The sequence below is a fragment of the Carcharhinus amblyrhynchos genome, chromosome 4 (assembly GCF_965287045.1).
Source record: "Carcharhinus amblyrhynchos chromosome 4, sCarAmb.v2.hapA, whole genome shotgun sequence".
In the NCBI taxonomy this organism is placed as follows: Eukaryota; Metazoa; Chordata; class Chondrichthyes; order Carcharhiniformes; family Carcharhinidae; genus Carcharhinus; species Carcharhinus amblyrhynchos.
Genome location: NC_137327.1, coordinates 11,880,593 through 11,897,957, shown reverse-complemented (window position 1 = coordinate 11,897,957; position 17,365 = coordinate 11,880,593). Strand labels below are relative to the sequence as shown.

The following is a 17,365-nucleotide window of genomic DNA, read 5'->3' as shown; positions in this document are numbered from 1 at the left end:
ACAGCTGTTGATAATTCTTTGATGATTTTACTCTCTTGATACTTGTATCTGTCCCAAAACAAAAAGCTTTAAAAAAATTCTTTACCTGGTCTGGCTCATGAATGGCACCGGCAAAACCAGCATTTGTTGCCCACCCCTTCTCGAATTGAGTAGCTTGCTGTCCTTTCTTTTTGTTTATTCATGGGGCATCGCAGCATTTATTGCCCATCCCTAGTTGCCCCTGTTCAGAGGGCAGATGAGAGTCAACCACGTTGCTGTGGCTCTAGAGTCACATGTAGGCCAGACCAAGTAAGGATGGCAGATTTTCTTCTCTAAAAGACATTCATGGATCAGATGGGTTTTTCTGACGATTGACAAGAGTTTCATGGTCATCAGTGGATTCCGAATCCCAGATTTTTTTGTGGAATTCAAATTTCATCATCTGTGAGATTCTGTAACCCAGAACATCAGTTGAGTTTTTGGATTAATAGTCTTGTAATAATACCACTAGTGGCGTGGAGACTCTGGAGAGAGTGCAGAGGAGGTTTACCAGGATGTTGCCTGGTATGGAAGGGCTGGATTATGAGGAAAAATTGAGCAAATTGGGGCTGTTTTCCCTTGAAAGACGGCGACTTGAGGGGAGATCTAATAGAGGTATATAAGATTATGAAGGGTATAGATAGAGTAAACAGAGGTAAGCTATTTCCTATGTTAGAGACACACAGTACGAGGGGCCATGGGCTTAAGGTGAGGGGGGAGAGGTATAACACAGATATTAGAGGGAGGTTTTTCACACAGAGGGTAGTGGGGGTATGGAATGCTCTGCCAAGTAAGGTAGTGGAGGCAGGCACGCTGGAGATGTTTAAGAGTAACTTAGACAGGCACATGAGTGGGTTGGAGATGGGAGGATATAGGAGATTGTTTTAAATAAGGTTCATTAGCATTGGGACGTCCCTGGTCATGTAAAAGGATGTAGTATGATAATAATGTTTTTCTCTTCTAATTCACAGGTTTTAAGTCGGTCCGCCTTGTTGTCCAACGAGGGGCATACACGTGATGGGTCGTACTTGGGCTGCTCTTGAATGTTCAAGATTGGCCTAGTGCTTCATTTTGTTAGTGTGCGCTTAAACTGGGACCAGATGCTGGGCAAGACGACAGCTCAGTGGCTATCACTGTTTGCTGCGCAGACACGTGGATTTGGGCCAGTGTCTGTGGGAGTTTGCACATTCTCCCCGTGCTTGCGTGGGTTTTCTCCGGGTGCTCTGGTTTCCTCCCACACCCCAAAGATGTGCTATTAGGCTGATTGGAAATAATAAATTGTCCCTAAATTAGTTTCCCTCAATGTGGATGGCCATAAACAATAGATAAGGGTCATGGGTGGAGTGGGGGAGGACTGGTAATGTTAAAATGGCGGCGTGGGCTCGTTGGGCTGAAGGGCCTGTTTCCCGGGCTGTTTTTGTTCTTTGTTTGTTCTTTGTTCACCTTTCCCTTTTCAGAGGGCACTTAAGAGTCAACCACATTGCTGTGGATTTGGAGTCACTTGTAGGCCAGGCCAGGTGAGGATGGCAGATTTCCTTCCCTACAGGGCAAGGTGGATCTTCATAACAAGTAATGGTAGTTCCACACTTGCTTTATATCCAAGATTTAATTGATTAAATTTGATCTTCACCAGCTTCTGTGGTGAGGTCTGAACCCATGTCTCCACGTCTGGGCCTCTGGATTACTAGCCCAGCAACGTTACTGCTATGCAATCACCTTTCTTCCTAAATGCTTTCGCTTTGAGGGCATAATGCTCTCAGTAGCTATGAGGAGAGGTTGGATAAACTTGGTTTGTTCTCACTGGAACGACAGAGGTTGAGGGGTGAGGTTTACAAGATTATGAGTGGCATGGACAGAATGGATAGTCAGATGCTCTTTCCTCAGGTAGAAAAGTGAAGTACTAGGGGACAGAGGTTTAAGGTGCGTGGGGAAAAGTTTAGAGGAGATGTGCGGGGCAAGTTTTTTTTTTACACAGAGGCTGGTGAATGTCTGGAACCCGCTGCCCAGGGAGGTGGTAGGAGCAAGTACAATAGTGGCATTTCAGGGGCAACTAGACAAATACATGAATAGGATGGGAATGGAAGGATACGGACTCCCTAAGTGCAGACAGTTTTAGTTTAGGCAGGCAACATGATCGGCGCAGGCTTGGAGGGCCTCTTCCTGTGCTGTACTGTTCTTGTTCTCCTTGTTCTTCAGCTGCATGAAAGCTTCCATGATTCAGGCTAACCTTTCTGCAGTATCTGGTATTATATTTTGATTCCATGATGCCAGCTCTTGAGCTGAACCCTCAAGGTTGTGTTTTTTGTATATCCTGTCTCAATATCAGCTAGAAGTACAAGCAGTTTCATAAGAACATAAGAAATAGGTTGAACTAAATCAGCTTTGCTTGAAGGAACATAAACTATTGTCCTCATGCCCACCCTGCAGCCTCTGCTGCTATTTCCTTTGCAATGATGCCTCCTGCACACTCTGTGAACACTGCTTTCTGTATCACCTCACCTGTAAACAGATACTGTTCCTTTGGATCATTTTACGCTTTCAACTTCAATTCTGGTAGAGATTCTTGTGTCAGATTCTTCCATTGAGCTCTGCGCTTGTAATTTTTTAAATGTATTCATTCACAGGATTTGGGCATCGCTGGCAAGCCCAGTTATTTTTTGCTCACTTCCTAACTGTCCTTGAGAAGGTGGTGGTAAGCGACCTTCATGAACCACGGCAGTCTGTCCCACAGTATCGTTAGATAGGACATTCCCAGATTTTCCGCCCGATGGCAAAGGAACGACGACAGCTATCCAAGTCCAGGTGGTTTGGAGGGGAACTGCCCTTTGTTCTTTTAGACAGTTGAGGTCTTGGAAGACCCTGTTGAAGAATTTGCTGCAGTGCAGATGATACAGACTGCAATGCTATGCTGGGAGTGGAGGGTATGAATGTTTAAGGTGTTGGGTGGAGCACCAGTGAGGTGGCCAGCTTCGTCCCAGATGGGGCTGACCTTCTTAATTGTTGTTGGAGCTGCACTCATTCAGGGAAGTAGAGAGCGTTCCATCGCCCTGTGCCTTGTAGATGGCGATAAGATCTTTGGGAAGTTTGGTGGATTGACATTTATCTCTGGTGGGTCTTTAACTCTCCATTTCTAGACTTCTGATCCAGATAGTAGTTCAAGAGTGTGCTTCTGAAGCCACCCCTGATCTAGGCCATTCTCTCAATCCTTTTAATTCACAATCACTTTATTTACTAGCATTTCTAATACGAAACTGCTGATTTATAAATTGCCCAATCTTAAATCCTATTCTAATCCCTGACTGCCGTCTGCTTTGCATTCTGGTTATACCTGGTGATCTCAATGCCTCTATTATGTCCTTCTCTTGAGCCATTTTAGTCATTTGCCTGCCAATGCCCTATACACTCTGAAAGCCCCCGACACAGGGTTCAACAGTCTGTGCTTCCAGACACATTGTTACTGCATGATTGCCTTCCAAATTGATGTTAAATGGTTTGTATCTAGCTTCCCCTCTCGTTCTTCCATCTGGAATGTCGTTGATGTGACACTGTCTAATTGTTGTCCCCTTAACAACACTCTTACTCTCTCTCATATCCAGCACCTTTCCTTTTCATCTCTAAAACCTATCCACTCTGTTGATGGTGATCCCACTCTGCATTCAGATCGTACAACCCGAACACAGTGGTGCAGTGGTATTGTCACTGGACTAGTAACGCAAAGGCTCAGGGCAAGATCTTGGGGACCTGGGCTCAAACCCCACACCGCAGTTGGTGGGATTTGAATTCAATAAAAAAAAAATCTGGCATTAAAAAAGTCTAGTGACCATGAAACCATTGTCAATTGTGGGAAAAACCCATTTGGTTCACTAATGTCCTTTAAGGGGGGAAATCTGCCTTCCTTACCTGGTCTGGCCTACATGTGACTCCAGACCCACAGCAACGTGGTTGACTCTTAAATGCCCTCTGAAATGGAGGGCAGTTAGGGATGGGCAATAAATGCTGGGCGCAGCTGGCAACGGCCACATCCCATAAATGAATAAAAAAAATCCACGCTCGATACTTTCACCTTGCAGAGTTGCTACACTTTATTGGGGGAGCATAAATTTTGTTTTTTGAAATTGGTTTAAAACTTTTCTTGTCATCTCTGGAAAAGCTACCCAACAGCCAATCACTCTCAGCTTTACTGCACCAACTATTGCCCTCTCTCCACAATTGGCTCTCTTGGCAAAGGATCGATTGTATCAAACTTCTAAAGCAATTCTCACATCACCTCCACTGTCCCAAAAGCTCAAACTCTTCACTATTCTAAACATTTCCTCTCACTCCAAAAATCTTCAATGTTCCATGAATCTCTGAGATCATCCAAGGTTTGTTGACTGTTTCCAGACATGGGGAGACGGTTCTAACCATTTTCTCAGCATAGGACAGGTAAAAAGCAGGGGGCCCGCACCTTTCGTTCTCAGAATCGCACATCCGCGAGCCTTCTAATTGCCAGGTATCTCCCCGAATTAAAAACCTTCAAACTTTCACATGGTGCCACCCAACTGTTACTTCCTGAATGATCAGATTGCCCCTTCCTCCAGTGGTCCAATGGTTAGCCCTCTCACCTCCGAGTCACAAGGCTCCAGGTTCAAGACCCGCTCCAAGACTTGAGGTGCGGGACTGAGAGAACACCACGCTGTCTTTTGGGTGAGACGTTCAACCCAAACGCTTGCTTGGGCGGATGGGCGGCTTGGGTCACTGGCTGTGTGGAGATTGCACATTCTCCCCGTTTCTGCACGGGTTTCCTCCGGGTGCTCCGGTTTCATCCAAAAATGTGCAGATTAGATGGGTTATCCATGATATTGTACGCTGTAGGGCGGGGTGGTGGGTGGGCCTGGGTAAGATGCTTTGTCAGGGGAGTTGGTGCAGACCTGATGGGCCAAACGGCCTCCTTCTGCACCACAAGGAGTCACAACAGTGGCTACACTTCTGAAGAAGCATTTAATTTGACTATTACGTCCTTTTAACAGTTCAGTGTTTGCAAAAGGCGCTATACAAATGAAATCTAAGTCTTTTTCACAACTCCTCATCAATATGCAGTGATTCCCCAATGTAGAGACATTGAATGAGGATAGGATTTGACTTGGCTCCGATATTTCCAACTGGTTAAACTGAATCCAACACGCAGGATGGGAGTGACAAAGGAAAAGTAGCTGATTTATGAGGGCGTGGAACCCCGATAATACAGTGGAACCCCCATTTTACACACCCCGTATGACGCGATATGACGGATGGACTCTCCCATTTTGCCCTTTCCGGTTGAGTGATTTAGCACGGCCCCGATTTAGCGCAACTCTGATAACATCTTATGGACCTGAACCATCGCGTTATGATGGGGCTCCATCGTACCTCCTTAATCAGGTAACTTCAGTGTTGCTAAGTCGGACCCTTCTTCCGTGTGCTAACAGGTTCCTTGTTTTTGCCCATGTAACAACTGTACGTAACAGTGGCACAGTGGTTAGCACTGCTGCCTCACCACACCAGGGACCCGGGTTCGATTCCTGGCTTGGGTCACTCTGTCTGTGTGGGGTTTGCACATTCTCCCCATGTCTACCTGAGTTTCCACCGGGTGCTCCGGTTTCCTCCCACAGACCAAAGATGTGCAGATTCAGTGGCTTGACCATGATAAGTTACCCCTCAGTGTCCCAAGATGCATATCTTAGGGGATGAGTGGGGTAAATGCATGGGGAGGGGTTAAAGGAATGGGATGGGTGGGGTGGGGTAGACCTGGGTAAAATACTCTGCTGCAGAGCCAGTGCAGGCCTCATGGGCTGAATGGCCTCCTTCTGCGTTGTAGCAGTTCTAGATTGGGTAAAAAAACTGTTGGAGAGTCGGTGCAGGCTCGATGGGCCAAACAACCTTGTTCTGCCTTGTAGCAGTTCCATATTGGGTAAAGGACTCTGTTGGAGAGCCGGTGCAGGCTCGATGGGCTGAATGGCCTTGTCCTGCATTGTGGCAGTTCTATATTTCTCTTTTGCGTCGGCAGCTTTGAACACAAGGACAAATTCGAATCACTATCATAGCTTCAGGTTCCGTCCTTGGATGGCATGCCAATGAAATCCTGTTAGCTTTCCGACAAAATAAATTACATCCTTCCTGGGGGATCTGCGTCCTTTAATCAGCGAAGAAGAATCGTCCGGGAATTGTAAAATTAAATCGACTTCATTGCGCCGCCACTAACATCTCGAGCCATTAAGCGCGTTGTAAGGGGACAGTGAGCTTACCATTGCACTGCACGATGCCATCTCCTTCACTCGTAACATCACTTCTTGACTGAACGTCGTTGGCCAGAAGACCTGAGACACCAGCCCCCGACTGCACGCTTCTTGCGCCGTTAACTTTCTCCCACAAAACAGCATTTCGTTGGCCTGTAAGCGGGAAACATACATGATTGTAATTGTTCCTTCGCAGCGTTCCCTGGTTAGAAAAAAAATGCCTCCAGTGCTCATATGAAATAAGGCAACCCAATTAATGGAGCATCCTCAGTAAGACTATGCTAAATAGTCTTAGCACCATAGAATACTACAGCACAGAAACAGGCCTTTTGGCCCTCCTTGTTTGTGCCGAACCATTTTTCTGCCTCCTTCCACTGGACCATATCCCCCCACACCCCTCTCATCCATGAACCCGTCCAAGTTTTTTTTAAATGCTAAAAGTGAGCCCGCTTTCACCATCTCATCTGGCAGCTCATTCCACACTCCCACCACTCTCTGTGTGAAGAAGAACCCCCCCGCCCCACCCCCAATATTCCCTTTAAACTTTTCCCCCTTCACCCTTAACCCATGTCCTCTAGTTTTTCTTTTCTCTCCTAGCCTCAGTGGAAAAAGCCTGCTTGCATTCGCTCTATCTATACCCATCATAATTTTATATACCTCTCTCAAATCTCCCCTCATTCTTCTACGCTCCAGGGAATTAAGTCCTAACCTATTCAACCTTTCTCTGTAACTCGGTTTCTCAAGTCCCGGCAACCATACAAATGCACAGGCTCGTCAATGAGTAAAAAAAAAACACCTTGAATTTTTGCAACCCAAATACAGAAATAGAAAGAAATCCACCAATTATCAATCCCTATTTAAAATATTTTGGGTGTAATCCTCCCCTTCTATCCTGGATCTGTCCTGCGATATGGCTTCTTGGAGGCCATTGATTGTCCAAACCAGCCTCCCACCCATTTGCTCTGTCTACACTTCCTGCTGCCTTGGCAAAGCAGCCAGCATAATCAAGGATCCCACGAACCCTAGGCAAACTCTCTTCCACCTCCTTCCGTCGGGGAAAAAGATACAAAAGTCTGAGGTCAACTGACTCCAGAACAGCTTCTTCCCTGCTGCTGTCAGACTTTTGAATGGAATTACCTTGCATTAAGTTGATCTTTCTCTACACCCTAGCTATGACTGTAAACCTACATTCTGCACTCTCTGCTTTCCTTCTCTAATAACGGTATGCTTTGTCTGTGCAGCATGCAAGAAACAATACTTTTCACTGTGTGCTAATACCTATGACAATAATGAATCAAATCAAATCAAAACTTGATCCAAATGGCCACAATGTAAAGAGGCTCGGAGCATTACAGCTGGACAGGGACAAGGTGAATTTTTCCTTCCCAGTGCCAAGGGTCTGAAGTGAACCGTAACACTCCTCCAGCTATCTCGGTACAGGCAACAGAAAAAAGCCCTGCACTTTTATGGTCTGTATGTCTCAACTACACACCATATTCTCTGGTGGCCTGACAAGGTAGATGCTGAGAAGTTGGTTCCCCTTGTGGGAAAGTCTAGGACCAAACGGCATCGACTCACAGTAAGGGGTCGCACATTTAAGGTGGTGACAAGGAGGAATTTCTTCTCTCGGGGGTAATGAATCTGCGGAATTCTTTCCTATAGGGGGTTGTAGAGGTTGGATCATTAAGTATGTTCAAGGCTGCAATAGTCAGATTTTTAATGAATAAGGGAATCAAAGGCTACGGGGATAAGACAGGATGTGGAGATGCCGGCGTTGGACTGGGGTGGGCACAGTAAGAAGTCTCACAACACCAGGTTAAAGTCCAAAAGGTTAATTTTGAATATTGGTGTGACCACTCACCTGATGAAGCAGCAGTGTTCCGAAAGCTTGTGATTCCAAATAAACCTGTTGGACTTTAACCTGGTGTTGTGAGGCTTCTTACTGGGATAAGGCAGAAAAGGGGAGTTGAGGATTGTATCAGAGCAACCATTTAAAAAATAATTCATTTTTGGGGAGTGGGCGTCATTGGCTGAGCCAGTATTAATTGCCCATTCCTAAGGGCAGTTAAGACTCAACCACTTTGTTGTGGGTCTGGAGTCACATGTCGGCCAGAGCAGGTAAGGACGGCAGATTTCCTTCCCTAAAGGACATCAGGGAACCAGATGGATTTTTCCAACAACTGTCAGTGGTTTCACGGTCATAGTAATTCTTAATTCCAGATATTTTTTATTGGATTCAAATTCCGCCATCTGCTTTGGCGGGATTCGAACCCGGATCCCCAGAAAATTAGCTGAGCTTCTGGATTAATAATCTAGCAATAATGCCACCAGGCCATTGTATTTTGTACCACCTGCATCTCTGACTTGAGGCTCCCAACATCATGAAAAAGACTCCAGGTCAAGAAATGTATAAGTCATGTTTTTGTTGTGGAGTTAAGAAGTTTAATCACCTTGCGGCACTTTATGGTTTCAAACAATTATCTAAAAAAAAAGGCATAATTGTGCTCTAAATAAACCTGTTTGTGTTTTAATAGCTACAGCTATAACCATGGTTATAGATAATGCCTTTGAATCAAGGAGGATTTTATGGTTACCACTAATATTGTGACTAATATAGCTGTAAATAGCTGCAGCTATGAATAAATTGTGCGGAATGTGCTAAAATATTCCATTTTTTTAATCAACAGGTGAAAATATTGGCTTAATTTTATGTCCTTAAACTAAAGTTTATTTTAAGGGTGACATTACTAACAAACTTACAGTAAAAAAAAAGCTTCAAAAAGCAGATAATTTAAAAGTAGTAAATTCAACACACGCATTTAGTTTCAATTATTTATTTAAATAAATGAAATATAATGCATTCATTATAATTTATTATAATACATTATGTTTATTCAAGTAAATAATTTATGAAATATTTATTCAAATGTTTAATTTATTTGCCATAATATATATTTACCATAAATTTATAATATTTTGCATATTAAATATATAATTTATCGATTTATAATTTAATTCAGTACGTGTATTGTATTTGTCAATGCAAGTTGTCAAGAATTTTGTTTCGAAATACCCGAATTTTCATCTTCTGGTTCCCAATAGTTTTTATTTCAGCCAGTTCTAGACTTTGTACGCGGGAATATGTTGCAGGGTACTGCTGGGACCAGGAATGGAAATCCCAGGTCCCCAGTGACAGATACAACCCTCCAATCATTAAAAAGCAGCCTGTGGTATTATATACCTGTCCCCTCAGTGAAGCTGTGATAGTCACTCCACCGACTGCTAATTTTAATTGGCGTTTGTCCCACTTGCACTAATTGGCCTCCACTGCCTTTTCCTCATGATCTGAATGGTCTGCACCATGTCAAATGTGAAGCAACACATTCATTTTCATAGAATCATTGAGTCATAGAATCCCTACAGTGCAGAAAGAGGCCATTTGGCCCATCGAGTCTGTACTGAACACCATCTCTCCCAGCGCCTATCCCCGTAACCCCATGTATTTATCTTGCCTGTCACCGCCCCCCGACACTGAATGCAATCTAGCACGGCCAATCGACCTAACCTGCACATCTTTGGACTGTGGAAGGAAACCGGAGCACCCCGAGGAGACCCACACGGACACGGGGAGAATGCACAGACTCCACACAGTGACCCAAGCCAGGAATCGAACTCGGGGTTCCTGACACTGTGAGGCAGCAGTGTTAACCCCTGTGCCGCCCATTTTGACCAGATAATGAAAAAAAACTAGAAAATGCTGGGAATGCACGACAGGTTAAAAAGGCGGCACGGTGGCACACTGTTGCCTCGCCAGCGCCAGGGACCTGGCTTCTATTCCAGCCTCGGCACTGTCTGTGTGGACTTTGCATGCTCTCCCCGTGTCTGCGTGGGTTTCCTCCGGGTGCTCCACCTTCCTCCCACAGCGTACAGATGCGTGGGTTAGGTTGATTGGTGGTGTTAAATTGTGCGGGCGATTAGCAGAGTAAATACTTGGGGTTGGGGGAAGGGAAAATAGAACCTGGTTGGGATTGTTGCTGGTGCAGGCTTAATGGGCCGAATGGCCTCTTTCTGCACTGTATTGGATTCTACGATTCTTGATTCTATGAAAATGTAGTGTCCGTGGACAGAAAGGCGGTGTTAACGCTCTCAAATGTCAGGTGGTCAGGAAGGCGAATGGGATGCTGGCCTTCATAGCGAGGGGGATTGAATATAAAAGTAGGGAGGTCTTGCTGCAGCTGTATAGGGCATTGGTGAGGCCGCAGCTGGAGTACTGTGTGCAGTTTTGGGCGCCGCACCTGCACAAGGATATTTTGGCCTTGGAGGGAGTGCAGAGGAGGTTTACTAGGCTGATACCGGAGTTGAGGGGATTGAGCTATGAGGAGAGGCTGAATAAACTAGGCTTGTACTCGTTAGAGTTTAGAAGAATGAGGGGAGATCTCATTGAGACGTATAAGATGATGAATGGGATGGATAGGATAGAGGTGGAGAGACTCTTCCCGCTCAAAAAAGACAGTAGGACTAGGGGGCACAGCCTCAAGATAAAGGGGAGGCGGTTTAGAACGGAGTTGAGGAGGAACTTCTTCACTCAAAGGGTGGTGAATCTCTGGAATTCTCTGCCCGTTGAAGTGGTGGAGGCTGCCTCGCTAAATATTTTTAAGAAGCGGGTTGATGGGTTCTTGATAAGAGAGGGGATTAAGGGTTATGGGGAGAGGGCGGGAAAGTGGAACTGAGCCACAACAGATCAGCCATGATCTTATTGAATGGCGGGGCAGGCTCGAAGGGCTAGATGGCCTACTCCTGCTCCTATTTCTTATGTTCTTAAATGTCGTGCCTCCGTCAGAAGATAAAAGCAGGGAGCAGCATGTACTTACATTTATACAGACAATTTTGCCCTTAACAGAAGAGGTTATCTCCTGAAACTAAGAACTCACTAGAGCGACTCCCATTATCTGTGGAAAGGTGTATGACGAACATCCAGCTGGTGTTAGGCGTATAGTCGCGTACGGCGTCTGGAACCAGGCTTTCTCACTGGCCCATACAATGTCACAGAGCGGGAGTATGGAGGCGCCCAGTCCCAGGGCTGGTCCATTCACTGCCACAACAATGGGTTTCTTAAACTGAATGAAGGCATTCACAAAATCCCTGGAGGAAAAAAAAAGGAAAGCAGATAATAAATCGATCAGTAGGCAAAAACAGGTTGTTCAGGTGCCGTCAGACCTGCGGAGATTTTCCAGCATTTTCTGTTCCTGTTTCAGATTTCGAAATCCGCAATATTTTGCTTTGACAACAGATTATTCCTAATGAGCCCGGGCTTTGCAGTGGACGGCACAATGGTTAGCACTGCTGCCTCACAGCGCCAGGGACCCGGGTTCGATTCCCAGCTTGGGTCACTGTCTGTGCAGAGTCTGCACATTCTCCACAAGTCTGCGTGGGTTTTCTCCGAGTGCTCCTGTATACCTCTTACAGTCCAAAGATGTGCAGGTTAGGTGGGTTGGCCAGGCTAAATTGTCCCTTAGTGTCAGGGGGACTAGCTAGGGTAAACGCATGGGGATAAGGCCAGGTGGGATTGGGGTCAGTGCAGATCCGATGGGCTGAATGGCCTCCTCTGCACTGTAGGGTTCTATGATTACTTCTGGTTAGTCTAGGGGTTGAAGTAGAAGTCCCAGATGACCACAAGCTGCTCCCCACTTTGACAGGGAGAGCTGACTGGTGGTGATTTAACCTGAGGATCTGTTCCGGAGATTTGGATTTGTGTGGATGGAACAGCATCTCAACATATACTGATGACCGTCACTGAGACAGGATGAATAAGGTCAGAAGAAGCTGCTTTGGAGAGAATAGCTTTGCCACAGAAGGAGGATGAGGACAGTTCTACAGTATATATGGAAAAATGGCATAAATATACAACCTGGAAAAAGACATAGAACATTACAGCACAGTACAGGCCCTTTGGCCCTCGATGTTGCGCCGACCAGTGGAACAAATCTAATGACCCTCTAACCTAAACTATTCCAATGTTATCCATATGTCTATCCAATGATCATTTGAACGCCCTTAAAGTTGGCGAGTCCACAACTGCTGCAGGCAGGGCATTCCACGCCCTTACTACCCTCTGAGTAAAGAATCTACCACTGACATCCATCCTATATTTATCACCCCTCAATTTAAAGCTATGTCCCCTCGTGTTAGCCATCACCATCCGAGGAAAAAGGCTCTCACTGTCCACCCTATCTAACCCTCTGATCCTCTTGTATGCCTCAACTAGGTCACCTCTTAACCCTCTTCTCTCTAACGAAAACAACCTCAAGTCCCTCAGCCTTTCCTCATAAGTCCTTCCCACCATACCAGGCAACATCCTGGTAAACCTCCTCTGCACCCTTTCCAATGCCTCCGCATCTTCCTTATAATGTGGCGACCAGAACTGTACTCAGTACTCCAAGTGCAGCCACACCAGAGTTTTGTACAGTTGCAACATGATCTCACGGCTCCGAAATTCAGGTCGGGATTGCGCCACCTCGCTCGGGAGAGGCTCGGAAAACCCTGCCCTAGGCCGACGGAGAATTCTGTTCCGTGAGCCTCGGCCGCCCCGATTCCGGGGCGGGTGTTCCAGTAAAATTCCAGCCATAGTGTCCTGAAGAGAGGGAGAGAGAAGGGTCGTGGAATTATTGTTGAGTTGCACTCGCTGTCACAGACATAATGGGATGAATGGTCTCCCTCCTTGCTTTAGAGGCAGTGATATATTTTTGAATGGCTGCGAGTAGAATTGAACATGTGCCAAAACAAAAGCGAGGTGGTGGAACAGATGGGCAGCTTAATTTAGAACACGTACAAAAAAAAAAGACGAAGATGATTAAAATGTGCATGATTCAGTTAAATTCACCAATGGGGTCAGCAAAATTGATGATGTCAGGGAAAGCCTTGCGGTTTTTGGACTGGTGATGGAAGCCTGCTAGCAATGACATCGGGATCCTGCTGACACACTTGGCGAAACATCAATTATCGAATTGGAGGACACTCCAGCACAGCTTCGCTGGCTTGTTCACACACAGTCACCTTTCAAAACTCTCAGAGAGGTCAAAAATCACAAAGCAATCCACCAAAAAGGTTCGTCAAGCTTCAGAAATCAAAACAGAAAAGGCTGGAAAATGTGGTTTCAGATTCCGGCACTAATCCGCAGTAATTTGCTTTTATCCAGTCAACCTTCAAATAGTAGCTGTTACAGGGGACATTCCCAGGTTGTGATATTTCAGATTCGCAGCATTCACAGTTTAACTGTTGACTTTTCAGCTCAGGATTATTATCTGATCCACATTAACGTACAGGCTTAATGCAGATTCTCACAACCAGCAAAACTGGGGGGAACGCTGTAACTTGCTTCCGACTATTCCAATTTGGATGTTGCCAACTATTCCACTTCTCTGACAGAATTCCAGAGACAATGTGCAGAATTTTACCGGCACGTCCGCCCCAAGGTCTGTACGATCCCGCCCGAGGCCAATGGAGAATGCCGTTCTCTGAGCCTCACCCGCTCCCGGAATCAGGGCGGGTGTGCCGATAAAATTCCAGCCAATGTTGTTCAAGAACACCGTACTGATTACAGCTGAGAGATTCTCCAAAGTGCGTGCGGGGTTGGAGTTTAGATACCTGCCACCCCGAAGGCACAGAGGTGTCACCCCTCTGACAGAGTTATAGTTCCAAATCCTACACCCCTCGTACAAGCTGAAGTCTCAGAGTACAAAAAAGCGGTCACTGAACCTTCTCAAAGGCACAGAAGATCTGAGGCTGATACAGCACACAAGCTGGTCCCATCACGTGTGTGTTCAGCTTTTTGATAGGGCAATGCAACTCACCCCCACTCTTCCACAAGATTTCTCCAGCGATTATTCTTCCCTTTCAAATACCTGTCCTGTTCTCTTTCAAAGGCTACCACTGAACCTACCTCTGCCACTCTCTTAGCAACATACCCCAAATTAGAACACTCCTACTTTCTCAGGAGGCCAAGAAAATTCAGCATGTACACTACAACTCTCACCAATTTTTACAGATGCATCCATAGAAAGCATCCTTACTGGATGTATCACAGCTTGGTATGGCTCCTGCTCTGCACAAGAAACACAAGGGTTATGAACGTAACCCAGTCCATCACTCAAACCAGCCTCCCATCCACTGACTCCATCTACACTTCTTGAAAAAGTAGTTAGCATTATCAAAGACCTCATGCTTGCTGGACATTCTCTCTTCCACGTTCTTCCATCGAGATAAAGATACAAAAGTCTGAGAACACATACCAATTGACTCAAGAACAGCTTTTCCCCTGCTGCCATCAGGCTTTTGAATGGATCTATTTTATATTAAGTTGAACTTTCTATACACCCCAGCTATGATTGTAACACTACATTTTGCACCCTCTCCTTCTCTTCTCCCCTACGAACAATATGTTTTGTCTGTATAGCGCACAAGAAACAATACTTTTCACTGCATTCCAACATGTGACAATAAAAAATCAAATCAAACAACCTGCAAAATCAAAGCGCTGTGATTTAATAAAATATTGTAATGAAATGTCCAATTTTCCTGTCATTGGTACCAACCTCACCTTCGACATTTCTATCCATCAGTATCCAGCTGGCTAATGCAGCAGTGGGAACTGAAACAACAGAATTAACCTTTTGACAGAAGTGATTGGTTCAGTTTTTTTTTGCTTTTCGATGGATTTCCCTCAACATTCACAGCTCTCCATGGGTGAGGAACAGGATGTGCACAACTGTGAAGGTTTTGTCATATCACTAACCCATTTTCTTTTGGCCTTACATTGAGTGCTATATAACAAGGTGAGTGACACTGCATCACTTACAAGTGCAGTGACCTATCCCTTTAAGGTTACAAAGAACAAATTGCTCTCAGGTACAGTTTTTGGGTGGGTTGGCACAGATATCAAGTACGAGATCTTGGGCAGAATTTTACCAGCATGTCTGCCCGAGGATCCAATGGAGAATGGAGAAAAGTTAAAGTTAACGTTTATTTATTAGTCACAAGTAGGGATACATTCACACTGCAATGATGTTACTGTGAAGATCCCCTACACACCGGCACCTATTCGGGTACACTGGGGTCAATTTAACATAGCTAATCCACCTAACTTGTACATCTTTGGACTGTGGGAGAAAACCGGAGCACCCAGAGGAAACCCACGCAGACACGGGGAGAACGTGCAAACTCCCAGTGCAAACAGACAGTGACCCAAGCTGGGAGTCGAACCTGGGTCTCTGGTGCTGTGAGGCAGCAGTGCTAACTACACGGCCACTGTGCTGCCCCTGGAATGCCGTTCTCCGAGTCTCCTCCATCCATGGAAATGGGGTGTTTCTTTGAAGTGCCACACATAAGTTTTCCTTGACTCTTGAAGAATAAATGGACAAGAAATGCACGCTGGATATACTGTAAATATCATTTTGCAAGCAAATACTCAGCAACAGTTAGTAATTAGATTCAGACAACTGCATCCATGCAGCTGAGTGGGGGAGATGGCAAAAACATAGATGCAGAAATACATTAGAATGCATTTTGTATTTTGTGATGTATTCCACACAAAGACAATGTAAACTTTCATTTTTATTTGCCCAAAACTCATAAATAGCTAGAAATATAAAATAGTCACACTACCAGAAGGACGTGGAAGCTTTGGAGAGTGTGCAAAGAAGGTTCACCAGGATGTTGCCTGGTCTCGAGGGTGTTGGCTATGAGGAGAGGTTGAATAAACTAGGATTGTTTTCACTGGAAAGATGGATAGAGGTTTACAAAATTATGAGAGGTGTAGACAGGACGGACAGTCAGAACCTTTTTCCCCTCGGGTGGAAGTGTCAATTACAAGGGGGCACAGGTTCAAAGTGAGAGGGGGGGAAAGTTTAAGGGAGATGTGTGGGGGAAGTTTTCCACACAAAGAGCGGTGATGGCCTGGAAGGTGGTGGAAGTAGGCAGATTAGCAACATTTAAGAGGTATCTGGATGGGTACATGAATAGGGAGGGAATAGAGGGATAGGGACAGAATAAGGGCAGAAGGTTTTATTTTGAATTTAGTCAGGGCATCATGATTGGCACAGGTTTGGAGGGCCAAACCTGTTTGGAGTTCCTGTGCTGTACTTTGTTCAAAACAGTGGCAAGACCTGGAAAGATGGTGAAGTAAACAAATTTGCAGAGGTTCTGAATAAAATTCACGACCTCAGAAGGTGTATTGTTAAGTAGCAGCATTTGGTAATGCGAAATGTTGCAGAACATTGCAATATTTTAGCTGCAACGTATATTTTGACCTTCCTAATAAAAACTTATATCCTTGAAAAGTTGGACTGTAAAGATAAGGAGTTACTTAACCAGACAGCATGCAGAAACGATGACATTGGGAAGTGATGGGAATATGTTTATTTACTTGCAGTGGGTAAAGAAAATATTTTTACTGCCAGCGAACTCCCAGAGGGACTGATATGAATATTATCCTTGGAGGGAAAATTAAGCCAAAAGAGAGTACATTTTGTTCCAAGTACTCGCCCCCCATTGTCTGTGCGTAGAAATAAACAAAATGTTCCTTGGCGTTCCTTCTGCTTTGTTAAAAAAAAGTTCAATTTTACAACGAAACCATTTTGCTGCATTGTGGCAGGGCCACTGACAGGGAGAATCTATCGGCATTCAGGAGAGACTGCATTCGTTTGAATGGGGAGTGACCAGTCTGGGAGACCAGCATGTTGGGTTTGCTGTACGCTTGCGAGATGCTTTCCATCCTTTGGACTGAAAATAGGCGCAGATCTTCAAAGGAAAAGTGTAGTACGCTGTTTAAGAGTCGTGAAATAAAGTCATTCATCCAATGCAGACACAGAAGAGACTTTTTGTCACGATTTAGCAACTCTTCAGTATCAAATTCAAGCTTCTAGTCTTTTCACCCCCAAATGAACAACTGTATCCAACGTGTCTTTAAAGTTCCTCCACTTCAGTTACGTTTGTTTGTTTCAGAAAGTGCCTTCTCCCACAAGTTTATATTCATAACAGCCCTGCTTTGCAGTCAGGTATCACTGTACTGCTGGAACTCTTTCTAAGTCATTGCATCG

At 45.1% G+C, this 17,365-nt stretch overlaps 1 protein-coding gene across 1 annotated transcript in view; it reads right to left on the bottom strand.

Moving 5' to 3' along the window:
* LOC145341782 (chromodomain Y-like protein 2) overlaps positions 1 to 17,365 on the bottom strand; it is a 128,417-nt gene that overhangs the window by 15,854 nt on the left and 95,198 nt on the right. The window contains exons 5-6 of the mRNA XM_080186709.1: positions 11,204 to 11,414; positions 6,282 to 6,425 (exon numbers count right to left, since the gene is read on the bottom strand). Coding sequence (XP_080042835.1) covers positions 6,282 to 6,425; positions 11,204 to 11,414 — 355 coding nt within the window. The remainder of the gene's footprint in view (positions 1 to 6,281; positions 6,426 to 11,203; positions 11,415 to 17,365) is intronic.